Source organism: Fringilla coelebs, assembly GCF_963513975.1.
Source record: "Fringilla coelebs genome assembly, chromosome: 6".
Lineage (NCBI taxonomy): Eukaryota > Metazoa > Chordata > Aves > Passeriformes > Fringillidae > Fringilla > Fringilla coelebs.
Genome location: NC_140034.1, coordinates 46,480,751 through 46,502,308, shown reverse-complemented (window position 1 = coordinate 46,502,308; position 21,558 = coordinate 46,480,751). Strand labels below are relative to the sequence as shown.

Here is a 21,558-nt window from a genome sequence, read left to right as displayed (position 1 = left end):
GTTTTCCTGTTTAAAGCCTTCCCTGCGAATTAATTCTTCTCTAGTGAAAAATGACAGACAATCTTTTCCTTGAGAAGTCTGTCTGTGACTGGTGCACTGTCTCACACATGGACAAGAATTAAAAAATACATCAGCACTTTACCCAATGCTTTTAGAGCTTTACAACATCAGTTACTTAAAATTAAAAGTATCAAGGTAAGATCTCTTTATTATGTAGCAGGGAATTCCCATTGGAAACGGCTGTACTCACCATATTGAATGACTATGGCAGAAGTCTAAAGCAGAGATGATTTGTCGGAAGAACTTCCTGGCTTCTTTTGGTGTCAATCTTCCCTTTTTTACGAGATAGTCAAAGAGCTCCCCACCTGACACATGTTCTAGCACCAAATACCTAGAAAAACACAAAGCCAGGATTTTTTAAGTACGTGATCACACCAACCCCCTCACTCACCCCACACTCACCCAGTTATAGACAAACACTTCTGTTTATATGTAGTCAAGGGGAACACTTCCAGAAATAACAGTGGAAGAGAACTGGAATTTTAAAATCAGGAGTGATTAACATGTTTAACAGTGGTTCTGCAAACTTCAGACCTGCCATTGTTGGATTCAGTGTCCAATGGCATAGCAAGACCTAATCAGGAAGTTAAAAATTACTCCAAAGACCAAGATGGGAAGCAGAGAATAATCAAGTATAAGCTTCCACAGCAGATCTCAAAGCTACAGTGGAGTAAGACTGTACCAAGAAGCCTCAGGTCCCTTAACCAAGCTGACAATTCTTTTATAAAACAGCTGTGGCAAAGCTGCTGCAGTCAGACAGAACCAGAGAGATGTCAACAAAGCAGAATGAATTAAGAAAAGGTGAACAATGTACATTATTAAAAAACAAACAAACAAACAAAAAACTACATGTGTGTGCAGCCTATATAAAATCTTAGCTTTTGCTGCTGAACAGCAGTGATTGGCTGGAGCAGCTGCCTGGCCTTGCAACTCACAGGTGAAAAATGTGGCACTGAGTGAATACATGTGGCACAGGGCCTAGGAGCGGGAGAGGAAACTCCTGACCTCACACAGCACTCATACTATGGCAGTCATAGAGTGAAGCCTTCTGGAAGGAAAGGACTTGCCATGGATGGACCACCTTGCTGTTTTAAATAGGGCTAATGAAAGGCAGCCAAGCAAAGGAAAACTATAAATCTCTGGAAATGTTGCCTAATAGTGGGAGTGACAGTTTTCCTAGGGAAGTGGCAGGAACACCATCAACAGAATCCTTTAAAAACAAACAAGTCTGAGTGTACTTCTCAGTCCCTGCCTCCCAACAGTGCAGCAGACCATACTGAACTGCATATGCAGCATGATTCCTCAACCCTCTGCTTTACAGCAGAATACTTTTACTACCAGAATTAATCCAACTCCTCAAATTTGAGTGGACAATGAAGAATAATTAATCCAGGATACTGTCTTTTCTGTACCTCAAGCACCATAATGTCCAAGGAAATTTCTGAATTTGAAATGAAAAGTGGGGAAGATTAATATAAATTTGGGGTCTTAATTAGTCCTGTTTTCAATGTTTCCAAAAAGCTAGGACAATAGAAGGACTAAAAGCAGTTGTGAGGAAAGTAAAGCTTGCTCAGTTTTAACGGCATTAGCCTTGAAGTTGCAAAGTGGGACCTGAGCTCCTGGTCCATCATCATGTCCTGTGTAACTTCCATGTGTCACCTCCCAGCTAGCAGAAGGACAAAGCACTTCCCCACCTTACAGAAAGACAGACATTGGTATTGTCATGCCAGCTAAATAAGTACTAAAAGAACACAAAAAATGGAGAAAACCATAAAATTATAAACTTGGGGGAATTAAAATTGTACTTTTTAATTTTTTGGTCAAAGTCAAAACAGTTACAAGAAACATAGTAACATTGACTTTTAAAAATTAAAATCAGTTAAAAAAGAGAAAAATTTTAACTTGAAAATTCTATTTGGAATATGTGGGTTATCTTCTTTCCAAACAGACGGGTAGTTGCCCAACTGTCTGCTAGGTATACCCTGGTACTTTGGAGATCGCTGTTTATAGACATGGCATTTTTTGAGCAAGTCATTCAAACACAGAAGAAAGCTGATACGCAGCAGCCACAGGCACTGGGGTGTCCACACAGTCAAGTCCCAAACCTTGGTTCCTAAGCCTTGGCTAACAGACAGTCTGGTAAGAAGGTTTGTTGTAGAATTCATTCTCCCTCTCATATTGGAGGCAGATCTGGCTAACTATCCAATATGGCAGACCCAATTCTGGCACAGAATCAATCCTGAAATTCTTCTTGACAGCTTGCTGTCTCACTGTGCCCAGAAGAAGCTGGATACAGCAGTGATCTTGCCCCCAAAATTCAAATAGCTGGCTGTTTCCTTTTTCTGTGAGGAATCTTACAAAGATGATTGCAGTTACAGATACAGAACACCCTCCACTCTGGCTTCAAACAAACAGTTTTTGAAAAATACAGACCCAGCATTTCTGTCACCCACAGCAGGAACTGTGAAGCAATTTATTTTCATCAACTTCATCTTATTAAAAACACTCAACAAAAATGCACTGACACTTTGTATGAAAAATAAAACAAATTGAAAGACAGGGAACATTTACAAGGTTATTCATTTTTTGCTTGCCACCTAGAAGCACTAGATATAATAATGGAAATGAACAAGGGAGAGCATTTGAAAAAGATTTGTGCCTATGACAAGTCAAGGGACACGGAGAAGCACGAGAGACGATATATTCTGATCTGACAAAGCCCCCAACGTGACATGAGTGAGAATGATGACAAACACATTCCTCAGTGCTTGAGCGCAAGAAAGAAATGCTGCAGGGATCATTCCACAAGCACTACATGGCTAACCTGCAGCTAGGATTTCTGAGCTCAGGTTGTTATCTGCCAGCCCTATTCCCTCCAGTACCTTGTGGGTTTTTTTAGGAGAGCCCCCAGCTAGGAGATTTTCTATTAAACAAGGGCATAATTCAGCACCTGCCCTTATCTCTGTGCAAGCCAACATTCTGCTGGCACATGACTGGCACAGTAGTAGTACACTTGTTCTTTTCAAACAGGCTGACAAGAGGGGTTTAAACATTTCCAAGTGTTGCACTGGTCCTAAGCACCACTGGATAGCTACACAAACCCCACTAAGTGCTGCATATCTGTATCTACCCATCTGTGTGTGTGAGAGTGTGCCTATGACTCCACAGAAGAAGCGAGTAAACACTTCGAAAAGCCAAACAGAATAAGCAAAGGAAAGGAAGAACATTATGCCCTGGGCTGGAAAATAAGGCATACAGACACTACATCTTTCCTGAATCCATGGCACAGAAAAGAATCCAAATCTTCTGTGTTCACATCAGCATCTAAAATCCTTTACTTTGGCAAAGTGCTACAAGATTGGAAGTATGCTAATACCAGCTCTTGGAGGATCTGGGAGAAGGTAAATAACACGCAGCCTGTAGGGGAGAAAAACACTAAGAAGCATTTTCATGAGTCTCCCTTCCCTTTTATCTTTCCCAGATATGACAGGTTTTCACTTCATTATAGTACTACTTTTCCAATTTATTCTAAGCAAGCAAGCAAGTTCTGAAAATCCCAGAACAGTAACCAGAACTTCTATTACATTTAGAGATGAAAGGCAACTTATTGGTGAATGAAGTTCTGGGGGTTTTTTATCCTATATAAGATTGACAGCATCAGTTTTTCTTCCCATGGTAAAAGCGTAAGAAAACCTGTTCTGCAGTAGCCATTGCAAGGAGGTTCAGGGAAAGGAGAGACCCAGTCAGTGTCTGGCAGGCAGTGTGCACACTATGTGCTGTGATGATACAGACAGGAGCTATGTTAGGACAAAAGACTCTGTAAGAGCACCTAGCTCTCACATGTTGGATGCCCAACTCTTCCAATCCTTGCATTTCATATGAGAAACAAGTTTTGACAAGCAATAACCTCCTGTTCTTTACTGATATGGAACTGTGAAGCCTAGTGACTTGTTTAGGGTTACAGTCACCCAGTATGAGAGCTGGGATTAGCACCTTCTACTCCATACTGTCCCCACCATCAATTTCCCCTTTGCCTCCTAGGACACTGAAAAAGCTAGAAAACAGCAGGGTTCTTCAACTCAATAGGAAACCAGGTGTATGTTAAAAATAAAGTCTCAATTACTTTTTCCTCACTGGATATATTCTCTAGGAGGTTGCCAATATTCTCACTGCATACACGTTCATACACACCAAAGTCCACATCTTGCATTATTTTCTATGTCCCTGCTACAAGACAAAACATGAAACTAAAAATTTCTAGTTCAGTTTCAGAGCTTGAAGGAGACAAGATTTTGCTCTTTAAAAGCAAAGAAGCTAAATACTAAATACAAGAATAATTGCATTGATTGGAGATAAGCAGAGAGATTGCATCCAGCAGCATCCCATCCCTTTTACCATCTTTCCATCTGCATCCCATCATCACCACGTTCTCAAAAAAAGATTCTGAGTTCCTAACCTTAAATGACCCATTACATACCATCAGAGATGCAAGCTTAAAATAATCCTAGGCTTTTTCCTTTCTTTCTTTTTGGTTAATTTCATTTATTCTTTCAGGAACCAAAATAGCACATCATCAGTTCTCACCAGCTCCTTTCTGAAGGCTGGTTTTTCCTGTGATGCTTGACAGCAGCTTGGACTTCCCATTCCCAACAGTTCCTTTGTGTGTGGGATTGTAAACTGGTATTATCCCATTCTTGTCCAGTGCCAGCACAGCAAGGATTTCTCCATGACTAGATTACTGTTTCACTACACTCCCATCACTTGAAACAGTAAAGAAAGACACTTCTCATGATTATCACCTTTCCATCTGGTGGAATATGCCACAACTTCTTAAGAGGTGCCTTTGCTCATGCCCTAGGGAGCTCTGAGGAACAACTCAGAGAGCCCTCACTAGCAAGGGAGCTACATGCTACCTCCAAATCAGTATTGTAAATAAAGAAACAGGCTGGCTCTGAGCAATGCCAGAAAAAATGCTGCTAAAGAAAGACTAACTGGCACAGAGAGCACCAGGACCATACACTACCAGATACTTCTGGCAAAATAACAACAAAAAACCCCAAATGCAAACAAACACATCAGTTATGATCTGTAAAGAATGAAAAGCTTTTAGCCAGTAGCAAAAATCGTGTGAAATGCTAAAATTCTTGCCAGATGGGATTGCCTGCAGCAGCCCATTAGTGGGTATGCAGCTCTTATTTTCTCAAGACAATTTTCAAGATACTAACAGCTACACCAATTATGTATTTATTATTATAAAAGTGTTAAATGGAGAGATCTCTAGATGAAAGCTCATGCTGAAACACAAAGTATTTCAGGTAAGTATTATAAATGCAAAAAAAAAAAAACAAGGATTACAAAGAAACACTCTCTAATGCTCTAGGATGGAAGTCAATTCACACATCTTGTTTTAGTCAGGCAATAGAAGGTTTGTCCATCAGTTGCAATTAGCTGTCTGTTAGGGAAGCAGTTGATAATTTATTTTTATTGAGTGATTTGATATTTACACATATAAAGCACAACTTTGCTTAACCTAAACAAGTAGGTTTTCAAGTTGCTCTTCTATATAAGCCTGAATTACCACTGGGTACCATCACACATCACTGGGCAATGTCCTAGAGCTTTTACTATGCCAGAATTTGACTAGACATCTATGTGGCACTTGTTAGTTTTTAAGATGCACTGCTTCAGTCATGCACTCCAGCAAGATGCAAAACCCAGCTGCAGTTATATAGAAAGAGATACACTCAAAGACATAAAACATCAGGTAGGAATCTCCATCATAAAGACAGATAAGTCTTTAGTTCTTTTCTGTCCTGATGTTTACTATGCCAACAGCTGTAAAACTCTCTTAAGTTTTGCCCAGAATTAAACACAGACTGAAATGGCTGTACCACAAATGGTAGGGTTGGCACTGCCACAACCTTGATAAACCATGGGCCATCTCACAGTAGTCCTGGCAGATGGTTCACAAGAAACTGGCTACTCCTTGTGACTAATTAATTTGAGAGTTAGAAAGCTCACTACATTTCAAAGGAACCTGTTTTAGGGAACAACGGACCAACAAAGAAAAGCCTCTAGAAGAAAAAAGAACTGGTGATTCTCCTTCCAGGCTACCACCCTACTTGCAAAATGTCCTTCCATACATATTTATGGTTGAACATATATATGGCAGGGAAGAGGTTAAAAGTTGCCCAGGCTGACATGTTCTTTAGTTCTCTGACAGCTTTTTCTCTGCACTGTTTTCTATTGATTAAATAATCTCTATCAGATATGAAGCCCCTTGTTATTGGCACAGCCTATAAATTATTCAGAAGTTATATAAATTCTTATGGCGGGCATGAATTTTTAAACCCTTATTTGGCACTGGGCCAGGAGCTCTGTATTTTTTCTTCTCCCCTTGCCTGCAAGAAAATGTGCATGTGTTAGATTTCTGTTTTCTAAAAGACCATTTTAACTCAAGTCTGCATGTTTGAATGGATATTGTATTTGACTTCTGGTTACATTTGGGCATGAACAGGTTGGGGCTTTGGGGGAAAAGAGGTAGTAAGAGATTATGCTGTTGTGCTCTGCACCTTTGATTAATTTGGGATGAAAGGTGTTTTGAGCAGCACCCCCATGGCGTATAGTCGTGGGTGCCAAGGCACTGCAGCATCCATCCTATATGGGCACATGATATGGAATGGATTTAGCCAGAGGGAACCTCAGCACAGGATGGGTAGAGCTGAGACAACACCCATCAGGTCACTGCTGCAATTGTTAGTGACTCTACACTTCAGGGCTTTCTTCTTCAGAGCTAAGTGGCCTTTGCTGTAACAACCAGGGCCCAGACACACACAACACTGCCTACCAAAGTCTAAAAGAGAAGTCAGGCATGAGAATGTACTGTGGCTCTGAAGCAACATCTCACAGAACTGCTCATGTCACAGAATTGCTCCACTATAGGCTTGCTTTTCCCCAAGCCCAGCATCATGGCCTGGATGGTAACCAAACACACCATGTCAGGCAGTGAGAAGAGGAAGGCTTTTGGTAGAGCTTATTAAGATTTTGTTGCACAGGATGTAGCATTAATTCCCACCAGCAGCTCTGCAGGCCCGGCTTTGTGCCAGGCTGGTGTTCCTCTTGTGAGCGGTGACACCCTCCACTCCTACCACTGCCTGGCTTTCTTCTGGCTACACATGCTTGTCATTCCAGACAGTCCTAAAACAAGTCAACGGCAGAAAAAAGGGGTCAAAGTAGCTGGTTACAAATATTTTCCTTAGTTCTAATCAAGACTCAGGTAAAATGCTATTCTGCTTTCCAATCCTGTTTTATTTTCTTTCCCCATATTCACAGCACCTGACATCCCACAGCCTCATTCGCAAGGTGCACACCTACCACAAAATTAATTTTCAGTGCTGAGCTTTTCGAGCCACTCTGACTTTCTGAACTCTCCCTCTACTTTAGACAGGTTTCCTTGCAGATGGATTGAATGGCAAAGTCTTGGCCTACCACTAACAAGAATACACAGAACCTTTTTTTCCTCTTTTCTGCATCTTCTGGCATCTCACAATTAGTTTTCAACAAAAATAAACAGAATTACAGGAAAACCCTGCAGGAGGGGACAGGCAGCACAAAGGCCTCTACAGACACCACCAGAGCTATATGTCCTTGACTACTGCTGCCACATGATTTTGTATGAGCCAGAAATGTGGGTTGTGCACAGCTAGGAGGACAATTTAATTTTCTTATCTGGTTCATTGTGATGCACCTGCGTCTCTGAAATCAGGAGGTGGTGTGTTGTATACATTGAAATGAGATTTGGGCACTTGCCCAGTGATAGCTTTGTACTGATGAAAGATGAGAAAGGCACTTATATTTAAAAAAGGTGCTGAGGAATGCATGGCACACTTCAGAGAACAATTGTCTGGTGTCCACTCCTCTCAAAACAGATTTTCACTTAAAATGCTGATCAAACTGGATGACACAGAGATGTAAAATAAATGCTGCCACAAAATTTGAAATCTTAAATGTGAAAATTTGAAAATCATTCAACATAAATCCAGACAGATATACACAAATATCTGTATGCATCTTGACATAGAAATTTACAGATATATATATACACAGACATCAATGGAAAGGGAATCAAGAAGTAGCAGTATTACCATCTGAAAGAAACATGTATGGAGTGGTTGTAGTATGTATTTTTTTTTCTATTTTATTTCCACTCCCCACCAAACCCCTGACAGCTGAAACTAAATAGTTAATCAAATGAGATCAAAACAGATAATGCCACCCCTGTTGGGAGTTCTGCAACAGAACTGTATCAGTCAGCTCAATCCTCTCTGGAGAGGGAAGTACCATCTCCTGTGGACTGTCTGATGGCCCTTAGCTTGCCATGCTAACAGCTCCTCCAATAGGGGACAGCTGCTTTTCCATGATCCAAAGAAAAGCTGAATGTACTGCATAAAACACAGTAAATAAAACTCTGTGTAGGGTCAGCTCAGGAAAGACCTTTTCTATACAGGGCACAGAGAAAAGAGGATCATCCCCCAGGTTCACACAGATCATCAGCAATGCAGAAATTGCCCAACGAGTGTGTCCCTCCAGTGTGTATTACAGCACACACCAAAATTTTGTTATTATCTGTTACTGCCTTGCTCCTTCTCTTAGTACATGCCCCATCCTGGAAATGTTCAACATCAGCTTGGGTGAGGCTCTGAGCAACTTGGTCTAATCAAAGGGTTCCCTGCTCATGGCAGGGGAGGGGTGGAACTGGATGATGTTTAAGGTCCCTTCCAACCCAATCCATTCTGTGATGATTCTATGATCTGTATTTCCTTAAAATTCCTGACTGTCTGCACTTCCTTAGTCAAACTGACTGGTGCACACACAAGTTTTGGTAGCCCACTGATCATTTCCCCATACCAGGCTACTTTGATTAATTTTAATCTTTAAAAAAGGGAGGATGAACCCCCATCCTGGTTGTTTTGCTATTGACATTATATGATGGGAGAGATGGAGGCATTGATTGTCTGTAGCTACTTCTAAATTATCTATTACTGTGGACTCCCAATCTTGCTTGAAGGCCATCAGTGTGATCATACAACAAATATGAAATAATTCAACTGTCAGTAATATTGCTCATTCAGCCAACACAATATTTATCTGAGGCTATATGTCACTTACAGAGAGCCACAGCGCCCTCTGTTCCCCCCCATCCCCCACCTAGATGTGTAGTCCACAGTCTTACTAAATAAGACAACTCAAAATGATGGATAAAGAGATGGAATAACAGATTTCATAGCTATCCTCACCTCTCCAACTATCTTGGCAAAAAGAACCCTACCAAAATAAACAGAAAAAGAGTGCTTGGCTAATGCATGTATGCTAACAGATTTTTATTATTATTTTAAAAAAATCATTCTCTGTGTTAAATAAACTGTGGAAAAAGGATTTGATTCACGGTTGCATTAGGAATCTACTCAACCAAAGCCCCTTGTCACAAATTAAATCATAAACTAAAAGTCAAACATGATTTGTGAAATTAACAGTTATCGAGGAAATGCTCCCCAGTGCTGTACTGTGATTAGTCTCTGGCTTCTGAAATATCACCCATAATTCATGAGCTTCTCTGAAACCATGCCACTGCTGCTAGTGCTGGGATGGCATGCATGATGGAAAGGTGCTGCCACAACCCCAGAGCAATCTCTTTCCTGTTCCTGGTGAGAACCAGAGGTCACTGTGTCTTATTATTTGGGAAGGTCCATGCATACACATTCTCAGTCCCCACGCACTTGTAACACCTCACCCCTCCGCAGGCACTCTCTTCCACCTCTCAGATTTATCAAAGGCCACAGCTGTTTCTAATTTTGAACACAGAGGCTTGGCAGAAGCTCTGCATTGTGCCCTTTCTTTAAAATAGCGACTAATAAAAAATGAAACTTAATTAACAGTCATTTGTTCTTTCAGAGCCAGTGTCTTTCAGCAGAGGGATTTGGTGCCTTTGCAGGGGGATGCAGACAGCTTAATCTTACAGGCAGAGGAGCTGCAGCACAAAGCAGACTTAGTGATTGTTCAAGGCTAAATGGTCATTGGCAAAGCACGCTTCGGAGCCCAACGTTTTTTAGAAGCCAGGATATCCAGACATAGCTTAAAGATATGGAATGCTTTCCTTTTCAAGGTGATTTTCATCATGAAGATGCTGTCCTGCCAATAAATGCGGTATTTTTTCTTTAAATAATAGTGTAACACCATTCCCACTGCTTTGAGCATCAGGTATTTTTCACAAGGAGCAAAATAGCCACCAAGTCTTATGGGGTGAAGAAGGAAAGCTCAGGTTTTGGCTTTACAGGCATTCAGAGCAAGAAGAAAGCTTCAGCACCTCTACAGCCCACCCCCTCATGGCCTTTCTTCTGCACGTATTCTTACATTGCCACCACTGCCACCATCAGCTGTTTGCTCTTTTCATGCAGGAATGTGTACTTGTGGTGTGTACCTAGGGTTACACAGCACAGAAACCAACATCACAAAGAAGAACAGTCCCTCTCTTTTAAGCAAAAAAGGGGTCTCCTCCCCCTTTTCACCTGAATACAGAGAAAATATCCTCTGCCTCTCTTTTCAGGATTAAAGGAGAATGTACTCCCTGTAAAGTCTGATTTCCCTTTGCTGCCTGTCTGCACACAGAGCAGATCTGGGCCTCTGTCTCATCTGTGGCAAACAGGGCTTCATGGAGCCATGACCATTTGTGCCACTGAGGACAGAGCATTCAGCATGCAGCTCTGAAAACAGCTGAGCCAGCCTCCACCCAATGCCTGCATGAGCTCTTTCTGGCAACTGCATTCCACCACGGATGGCAGGCTCTGCCCCAAAGGAGGACGGGGAAGCCAAAGGAAATTACTGCCTGCTCTACTAAGCTAACCCTTAGGCACAGAGGCCTCGCTTCTCAGAATAGGAATTCATTGCTCCAGTATCAAGACTGGATGAATAGTCCATGAGGGACTGTTACCTCCATTCAATACACTTTCTTTGGATAAACAGTCATTCCCTTCTTGTGTTGAGACACTAAAAAGAGGTCACCAGTGGATGGTGGCTTTTAAAAACTGTTTAATCTTTTTTAACCACTCTCTTCTACCTGTAATAACATGTTAAAAAGCTGGGAATAGCAGAGTTCCCTACTGGCTCACCCCTTTCTATTTGGAGAACATTGATTTTTGTCCTGTTGTGCCATGATTAATGTGGCCTGTTTGTTCGACAACAGATACAATGTATTTAGTGCCCTAAATCAAGCTAAAGTGATGTCTGTGGACAACATCCCTGTCTGGTACTGGTAATGATCTGGAGAAAAAAAATTATACAAAAAAAAGCTTTGCTACGTAACTGTCACTGCAGAACCATCAGGAGATTACAGTGGCCCTTAAAACCAAAATCTGTTGCTGATGGGACAAATTTAAAGCACCTTTAGAGAGAGTTAAGAGTTAGACAAAGGAGGTTATCCAAATTATCCACTCTACGTCTGTTACAGCTTTTGATTCAAAATGGTTCCAGATCTTACAGGTACAAGCTTTCCGTCTCTCTTGCTATTTTAGAGAAAACACTGGTGTGTCCTTTTACTTCTGTTTTAAGTAGGAAAAGAAACCGCATGTAAGTTTCTTATAAGTACAGGCTCACTCTAGGAAAGATATTGAGGTGCTGGAGAATGTCCAGGGAAGGACAACGAAGGGTCTAGGGCACAAGTCCTGTGAGGAGTGGCTGAAGGAGTCAGTATGTTTGGCCTGGAGAAAAGCAGGCTCAGGGGGGATCTTACCACTCTCCACAACTTGCTGAATGGAGGCTGTAGCCAGGTGGGGGTCAGTCTCCTGTCCCAGTAAAAAAGTCACAGGATGAGAGGAAATGGCCTTAAATCACACCAGGGAAGGTTTGGAATGGGTATTAGAAACAATTTCTTCACTGAAAGGGTGGTCAGGTATTGAAACAGGCTGTCCAGGGAAGTAGTGGAATCTTCATTCCTGGAAGTGTTCAAAAAACATGTGGATGTGGCATTTGGGGGCATGATTTAATGGTGAACATGGCAGCAGTAGGTTAATGGTCGGACAATGATAAAATTTCCTTAATGATTCTATGATTCCGTGAGAGCACAGAAAAGAAAGTGAGAAAAGCCAGGGAAATAATGAGTGTTCATTCCTCATCCAAATATCAAATATTGCACAGACACCAGCAGAGGCTGAAAACACACCTGGCTCCATTCTTTCAGAAACATACAAACTTCCAAAACCCTGTTCTACCTCCCTTCTTCCCTCCCTCCCTTTCTTCCTCCTTCCCTTCCCCTTCCTCTGGCAAAAGCCAGTAATACCTACAAATATTTTTTATTTTCGTAAACATCATGCAGCTTTAAAACATGGGGATGTTCTATCAACTTCAGGATGGCTATTTCCCGCTCCACCTGGAAGAAACAAAAAGAAAGAGAGAAGATTAGAAGCTTGGTCTTAGAATACATTAGGTATTGTCATACATTTTCTTCCCATTTATCCATTTTCCACCCCTCCTCATATGCAGAGGATATGGAAAATTGTAACAATGTATCTTATTTAGCACTTACATAATTTAAGAAAAATTCAATTTATTCGGCCTCAGCACTCCCTGCCCTGCAGAAGTGAAAACCAGCAATTTCAAGGTTGAAAGAAAAGTCCCGAATCTACCAAAGAAAATTAGCTGTGGGAGTTATGTGAACATTCAAGGCTGCTCCTACCTCACAAAGCCAGTGACATATTCTCAAAGTACAGAAACTCTAAGATGTCATGTAGGGCTCTCCTGACCTCCCACAGCCACAGGTGTGGCTGCTGACGAACTGCACTCTCAAATAACGCTAGAAAATCCCCATCCTGAAGAACTTGCCATGCATGTGGGGGAGAAGATATACAGCAGTGTGATTTTATAGCTCCAGAACTGAGGTGCAGAAAGGGGAAGAAATATAAGAAGTGACATAAGAAGTACAAGGCAGAACAAGAAATTAAACCAGATTACTGGAGACGCAGTGTTCAGAGCCTTGAGCACAAGACTGCGCTTCCCCCCAATTCCCAGGCTGCCCAAGTGTGGCTACTTCCAAGAGCAGTTTTCAGTGCTGAGTTAACAAGTTGTGACTAAGTCCCTGTAATTAGTGCAAGCCCTGTTCTCACCCAAAATTCCTATCATGACCACTAAGGGTATTCATTAGAGCTGGAGTCAGTGCAATTCCTCAGCTGTTAGCAAAATTGCTCTGCTGCTCGAAACCACACTGTAACTGCTCTGATTTGACCTAGGCTAAGTTGAAGGGAGTTAATGTAGCACTGTGGAGACTCTGGGTATGTGAAATAAACTCTGCAACAAAATGCAGTGAAAGCATTGCACAGTCGGGCGTGCCAAATTTCAAGGAATCCACAAAGGCAGGAAAAAGACCTAAAGAAGCAAACAAGGACAACCAGGTAGGATTTTTTTCCAGTCCTTTAAATAACTGATTGTCCCAGAGCTGCTATGCTGACAAACAAACCATGAACAAACTACAAAACCATCCCTTAATGTCTCCCCTGCAGAGATCAGATGAGTAATTAGGAACTTGCCCCAGTACACCTTTAGTTCTTGATGTCCTTTAACTTCCTGAGAGAACATCCTCTGCTAAGCCTGAACACAGACAACTTTACCTGAATGCCAGTAAGAGCCTGTGCAGGAAATTAGAAAGTGGTAGTTTGCAGCACTGTGCAGAGGAGGATTTCCCAGCATGTTGGTTATCACCCCAGATCTCTCTTCCTCTACAGCACTACATAAAAACAGCAAAAGCAACTTTTGCACTGCATCATCCTTAGCCTTCCTCACATACCAGGATGGAAGAAAGTATATTTGTACATGTGCCAATCTCAGTCTTTCAAAGACACTTATTCCTCTCTGCAGAGTCAAAAGTCATCTGAGAGATTCCACTTCCACACTTGGGATCTCTGAAAATAGCTCCTTCAGAGAAGTGGGGAATGCAGTTAAACATGTATGTACACAGTTCAGCACTGCCAGAACTGCTAGGAATTCAGTGATACACAGTGCTTGATGGTGACAGGTCTGTGGGTGTTAACTTACTCATGACCAGCACTCTGATGAAAGCTACTTACACAAACAGGAAACAAAAGCTGGGTAGATTTCAACTGTTCAGCTATTTCACCCCAGACCCAGGGGGTAGCTAGCTTATTCCATTTTTTCCCTCCTCTTCAAAAAGACCTGTTACTCTTCTCTCTTACAAGATATGCACTGATACTTGAACAGAGGGCTTGTTCAACCCTATAATTGATAAAAGTTGGATTTGCTTCAAAAATGAGGAAAAACAAAACAGAAGAAGCGCCCACTCTCACAACAGTACTGAGATTCACCATCAGCAACATGCAATTCAGCTGCTCAGAAACTGCAACTCCAAAGAAGTTCCTTTTGGAAGGGGAAGTAAGGTATTTCATGGGGAATATGACCAGTGCAGTAGCTATGACAAGGATAATCCAACCCTAGTATTCCTCTGAAAAATAAAACTCCCTGCAGATGGGCTGTGTAACTGCATTGGTGATTCACTTCAGAAAAACCTCTTGGTTGGTTCAGTTGGAATGTAAGTTCAGACCAAGTGAGTGATGGATGGCAGCAACCAGCCAGGGTCCGGCTTGGTTACTGTCCGAAAGCATGAGAAGAGGCAGTGACTTACGGCAACCACTTGGAGGAGGGAATTCAGCTACAGCACTGTGTGGCCTGTGTTTGGTAACAGACAATCAGAATAGAAAGGCAGTATCTACTTATGACCTACAGATTTACTCTAGGAACTAACTGAAAAGAATTAACCCGAGTTGCTTTTCTTTCATCCTAAGTGTGTGAGTATAAAAGGCTCTATGCATAGTAATTCCTGGGAACTAAATCCTAAGAGGAAATACAGTATTGGAGGTCTCAATTTCAAGTCATGTATGTCGAGAGCATCTGTCTTGATGTGCCTGGCAGTATTTGACTGCAGTGTGTTCAGTTCAGTGGTGTTGTCTGCCCCAGTCAGCTTTCCACAGTCTGCTACCTCTTCTATCTGTAAACCAAGGACAAAACGGATCCACTTATCTCAAGTGAGACATTTTATGAAGGAAAAATGTCATCACTGTACTTGTAATCCAGGACTTTGCCCCATGTAGAGGTACAAGACACTAATGGTTGTATTACTTTAGGATCTAGAGATTCCAGGTTCTCTAAACAGCAGTCTGAAAAATCTTACAGCAGTGTCCTGCCTCTTTTTCCTTTTAAAGCAAAACAAGAGTTCAGAGAAGTCTGCAACAGACCACCTTCTCAGAATTACTGCTGCAGTCAGTACTGATGGGTGACTGGATCCTGTTAATTTTTTATGTGCCTACAAAGAAGGCAGTAGTTGATATGGGCTGGACACAGACTGTAGATCTCAATAGCGATGTCACGGCTCAGGAGGACCTAGGAACCATCATGTCACTAGGAGAGGAGAGTTATCTGAACTCATTGGCAAAATAAGGGAGGCCTGAAATAGCATGCAGCTTTGCCCTCTTCCCCAGACCTTTGCCAGCCCCTGACATGCCTTTTTTGCACAGCCCTGTGTTTGCAAGCCATGGAATGCTGTCCAGCTCCGAGCTGGCAAGGACAGGGGAGAGGAGAAACCCTGCAGGGGTGTTTGCTTTAATGCACATGCAATTACCAGAAAGCAGGGCAAGCTCAGAATAGCCTGTTGAGGGAGGCTCAGAGCCTGTGATAAACAGGAAACATGCAGAAACATTTGCCTAATGGTTAAAAGAGAAAGGAATAAAGCAAACCTTTTCTGTTACATAAACACTGGGTCACATCACAGGATCCCAACTAAAGCCAGGGTTGCCTCATGCCATGACTGTGCCTTGAAACTGGGAGAAAGAGCTGTGAAAGGCTGTGCAGGGCAAAAGGAGATGCACTGGTAATGTGTAGCTGTGCAGGTGCCATGCAGGTGCCAATTAGAGGTTCTAAAAATCTGTGCAGGAGGTTGATTTGACAGGATGCTCCAGTGATTCAGCTAATGACAAAGTGCAACACGGGGGCAATGTGACCCATAGAGGAATCATGCAATCCCTCTCCTCCATCTCTACTTCACTGTCGTTCTCCCCCAGAGGAAATCACATCTCTCTGGTTTAAGCCCATCTTGTCAGGAAACTTGCACTAGCAACAAGTGCTCTGCTGTCTTGCCTTTTGAGTCAGGCACACAGGGTTGTTAATTCACTAAGAAGGCAAGGAGGGCAGGTCAAGGGAGCCTGATAGTTTGTCTCAGTGAAGAAGGCAAGTTTTCTTTTCTCTTGCATTCATTAGCTCAGTAACTACTGGGTCACTCATGACCCATCTGCTCCTTCAGATGACCATCACAGTCATTTTATTTTACCAGGCTGTATTTTATTGACCAAACCTGTGCAAGCACTATGCAACAACCATTACTAGCAGTTTCTCAAAGTACCCCTACATGCAAAAAGCTGGGGGACAGCAGATGACATTTCTCCTTGGAAGCTTTGAAGCTCACCAGCAGCACACCAGAAAACCCCCTCTTTCTCTACTGGCATTAGTAGCTCCCACATGGCTCAAAACCCTGGCTTGAGAAGGAATTCCAGAGCTGCAGAAATGGAGAAGGGCAGCAAAGCCCTGCAGGATGCAATCATGTTATGCTGTTTTTCCTACTCACAGAGCAAAATGGTGCAGGGAGGGAAGGTGTGGTAGGTTTTCTTGTGAAAATCAAGCTCTCTAATGTTGACCCTACTTTGAGGTAACTAATGAAATACTTTTCAGAACTCATGGCTGTCCCTCAGTTATGAGAAACTCATCCAGGACATGACCTTTTCTGAATTCAGAATTCTCTACACTCAGAGTGAACTTCAAAGGATGCAGAGATCTGGCTGCTTATCCAACTCCTCAGGCTAGAACTCAGGTTGGAAGCCTTGTACCAGAGAACCTACTTTCTCTAATGTCTGGCCTGCTGTGCAGTAATTTGCATTTCCATGATGATGGCACAGAAAGCAGAGTAAATCACTCTGGTATTTCACTGAGTTGAAGTGGCAAAACCAAAGGCATCTCATAGGAAGAAACTAATATTAGGTTCTATGAAAAGTCTGTGTTCCTGCCACAGCAGAAATATCACAGCAAAATACCCGGGTTTTTATTAATTTGGTACTTATGCTTTCATGTTATGTGGGACTGAAAGTTAAAAATGGTGAAAATGCCCGTCTTTGGTGAAGACTGTCTAGGTCATTATTGCCCATAATGACAGAAATAGGCTACTCCTGAAATCAGAAGAGAACAGCATTAAAGCATAAATGGCTTTATACAACAAGTAACTGCAGCCCCATTATGCCCTGTAGGGTCATCACTGCTGTGATGGGACATCATTCCTCCAAACAGATTAAGCCATTACCAGATGTAAGCAATACCAAAACATCTGATGCATTATATCAGTTGCATCCACAATTTCTATGGAAGCATAAATAGAGTTGAAGTGGAAAAAATATCAGGGTTTAAATGATTAAAGTATCTTCCTCTGCAGCTCTAAATTTGGCTGATTTTTTGCTTAAAATGGCCTTTCATTACCTTTATCCAAAACTTATTCAGTAGTCCATTATGAATGCAAATGGAAGACCATGAAAGTTGTGCATCTGTGGGGAGTATTTCTTGCTGCTATCATAGCCATTAACCTCACATTTCTGAATATATGGAGCCAGATTCAAAATGTATTGAAGTCAACAAAAGACATCAATTGACTTAAGTGGGATTTGAATCAGACCTTCTAATGATCATTAAGTGGTATCTGGAAGAAATCTTCCATTACACAATTTTGACTAATTAAATGCTTTAATATGAATTTAGGTTTTCTGTTAAGTACTAGTAATTACAAGAAGATTTTACAAAAAGTAGATAAATGAGGGGGAAAGCTAGACTTAGACCTCCATAGAATGAGACAGCTAGACAATGCTTTACAAAATACGTGCAACAAACAGACAAAATTACTGGAAAGCTTAGCAATTCCTCATTTTACTGAGGGCTCTATTATGGCCTTATTCCACCACAATTTTTATTTGCATGTGCGCTTCTCAAAGCTATTTCCCCATAAATGAAAACAGGTATGTGTGAGAAGCAAGTGAGATGCATACTTGATTTTAAAATTTTCATGTGCAGACTTCTATACCTTGAAGCTTTAGGAGGGAAATTTACTTTCCACAAACTAGTATTATACCGAAATGTCAGTTTCTGCTTGTCTTTTTCCATAGTCCCTTCAAAACTGCAACTCTTAAAGCTCCACTGAATTTCAAAATTTAGCATAAAGTCTGAGAGTATGAAGTTCACTGGACAGATACTGTGTAATTTTCTTGGAAATCCTTTCTGCTGTTGCCAATGCACCTCCACAACAGGATTCATGGCCTGGCCTGACACACAGATTCCAAGGTCTTGAAGGGACAGGTCCTACAGGTTATCCAGCCATGGAAAATCCTACCCAGGAACGTCACGGTTTAACTCTGTAGTTAACACCTGCCGTGCTCCTCAGGGCTCTGCCATCAGCTCCCGAGTAAATATGGCACTTTGACTTATCTGCAGCGTATGCTGCTTTAAGGAGCATCAGGGCTTCATGCAAGAGACACTGATGGGAGGTGACAAGGAGTGGATTTATTCATTCAGCACTTGAGATTATCCGCTGCCCGGTGGTACACAGCTAACGAGTGACTGACACACAAGTGTCTGCCAGCAGTCAGCAGAATAGGTCCCTTTCTCTGGAAGGCAAAGAGCCTCCCTGTGCCTCCTGTCACCTTCAGTGAGTGCCACATCCTGGCAGTGCAGGACACAGGACACAAACCTGCAGCCACTCTACAAGAGAAATAACCGGATCTTTGACTTGCCTTTCTTTTTCCCTCCTTATCCTGGTTTTTAATGTTAATGTACACTGTGCTTTCTATAACTCATGTGCACCCAGCCTGGCATTTATGAGAAACCTGCCACCCCCATGCAGCAGCTACAGCCAAGTCTATGTGAACACTGGCAACCACTGCTCCAAAGCAGCACACTCAGTCCCTGTCGTGTGTGCAGCCCTCCTTGCCACACTACATCCACAGTGCTCACCCCAAATGTAGGGCTGTAAGTCTGGTCCCCTCTAGCAAGGCACAGAATCAAAGAATCACAAAATAACCTGAGTTGGAATGCACCCCCAAGGATCATAAAGTCCAACTCCAGGCCCTGCACAGGACACCCCAAGAGTCACACCATGTCCCTGAGACTACTGTCCAAACGCTTCTTGAACTGTCAGGCTTGGTGCTGAGACCACTTCCCTGGGCAGCCTGTACACAAATGTATGCTGGGCTCGTTTCAGGGGTGTATATGCCCTGTGCAGGAAAGGAGTGCAACTAATAAGTAATTTTCCCCCAGCAGAAGTTACTTCTGAAGAGAGAAGGTGAAGCCCTGAACATTAATGCCTTGTGGGCTGCTATGCTAAGCTACAGAAAAACAGCCACTCCCCACAGAGAAATAAGCTGTAAAGTTAAGGGCTGCAGGGAGTTCAGCTTCAAATAATACAGGTGCAGAACTTCTTGCATTATTTGAGACATCACAGATTCAATATGGGCAATACAAAACACAACATTGGAATGCTGGAGCCAAAGAGTGTGTGGAGAATGTAGAAGATGCTGAATTCCATTAAGGAAATATGGGCAAGCACAAAAGAGTCAGTATAGCACAGCACAGCAAAATGTTCTGCCAAAAATATAGTGCAGAGCTTCTGAGAGCATTGGTTGAGGATATGATAAGGCAGAGGGGTTCCCAGGAGCACACAGGAATGGGACTGAGACAGTGAAGTGATGCTGACTGTACCATGGACTGGATCCTTGAGGGAGTCCACCATCAATAGGAAGAGAAGTTTAAAAGCACAGTTTTGGAAAAGCTTCAAAGGATGATTTCTCTACCATTTCCTATGTGTCTCAACCAGCCTCTTTCTCCCTCTTTTTTTCTCCATTAGTCACACTGGTCTTATTTAGCTCTTTGGCATTGTCTTACACCAATGTCCTTTACATTTTCTGTAATACTTTTCCAGAAGCGATCAATGGGATGGCTGCTATTTCCTTCTCTACATCTTTCCTTAATGGCCATCTCTGGCTCCCTAAGAAGAAATAAGGCAGGTAACAAATGCTCCAGGGGAGGGCAGAACAGCTGGAGCTCTGCAGAGATTGAGGGCAGAATGCCAGACTGCCTTGCCCTTCTCCACAACAAGCTTAACAACATCATTGATTTCAAAGAGTGGAAAACTAATAATATGGTTTTTATTATTCTGCTGTATTCACCTGTCATTCACTTTTGGTTGGCCCTTAACTCTTTAGACAGATACTTGTATGTATTTGTCTATTAGGATCTCGTTTCAGCTGAATTAGTAAACTTAGTGAGATACTAACAGCTGATGTCTAGAAGGGATCCTGCAGCCCAGGAGTCCCTCGCAGCTGGCAGCGACAGAAGCAGAGTCTGAACCAACCCACAGCTCACCCCTTTGTTTCCAAAATATGGTGTTGAAGCACAGTTACACCTCCCAGAGGGACACAATCCCAGACAAACAGCAGCATGGACCTCATCCAGGAACTGTGAAGAGACCAAGGGCAACACATATTCACAGAGTTCATGTTTGCACTTTGCTTTGCAATTAAGAGGGAGCTTTGAGGCAGGCCTGGCAGCTGCAGGCAGAGGCACCAACAGCTGACTTCCTGCCAAAGTGTGGAGCCAGTGGCTGGATACTCAGGGAGGCCAAGCAATCCTCTAGCCCAGTTCTTCTGCCCCAGCAGAAGAATGCCAATGGTTTCTTTCCATCACCCTGCAGCATGAATAGCAGCTCCCACCTCACGTGCACCAGCTCTACGTTGGTACTTCCATGTCCATTCCATCTTAGGGACACTGATCCCAAGAAGTACTTATTTTTATCTCTGATAAGAAATCAGTCTGCTTTGTCCATAATTCTGCCCCCAGTGTGTCTCTCTAGTGACATGGCCATATCTGGTGTATCTCTGTAATGACACGACCCAGCCCTTCAGTTCCAGCCATCCCTGCCCACTGATCTGGATGTGGGATTTTAACTTTTTCATGGAGACCCACCTCAACCACAAGCATGTTTTTTTCATATCTTGCAAAACTAGGCTGAACAGCATGTGAAATCAGCAGTAGCCTCCTAATATCTTTATCTCTGGCCTACCTGTTTGGATGTAGCCAGCAGCAGATGAGCTCAAAGCCTGTTCTCTCAGCTCTGGTGACTCACACAACAAAATTAGTGGCCTCAGCCTCAGCTCCAGGTCAGGAATAAACTCCTGGTGGACAGTTAAGTGGCCGTCATAAAAGTTTTCCCTCCCTCACCTACTGCAGCTCAGTTTGGAGAAAAGGCACAAGCTTTCATGAGGATGCTAACCCTGACACAACAGCTTTGTCTGTGGTGCCTGTCACTTCTTCCATCACATCAGGGATACAGCAAAGACGGCAGCACTGTCTGGGAGCTTT

The 21,558-nt window shown here is 42.6% G+C and overlaps 1 protein-coding gene across 2 annotated transcripts in view; it reads right to left on the bottom strand.

Annotated features, from left to right (window-relative positions):
• The window catches only part of BRSK2 (BR serine/threonine kinase 2), a gene marked incomplete at both ends in the record, with an annotated part of 301,569 nt that overhangs the window by 89,588 nt on the left and 190,423 nt on the right, over positions 1–21,558 (bottom strand). For both annotated transcript variants that reach the window (XM_084208048.1, XM_084208049.1), the window contains 2 exons: positions 251–391; positions 12,396–12,481. In XM_084208048.1, coding sequence (XP_084064174.1) covers positions 251–391; positions 12,396–12,481 — 227 coding nt within the window. The remainder of the gene's footprint in view (positions 1–250; positions 392–12,395; positions 12,482–21,558) is intronic.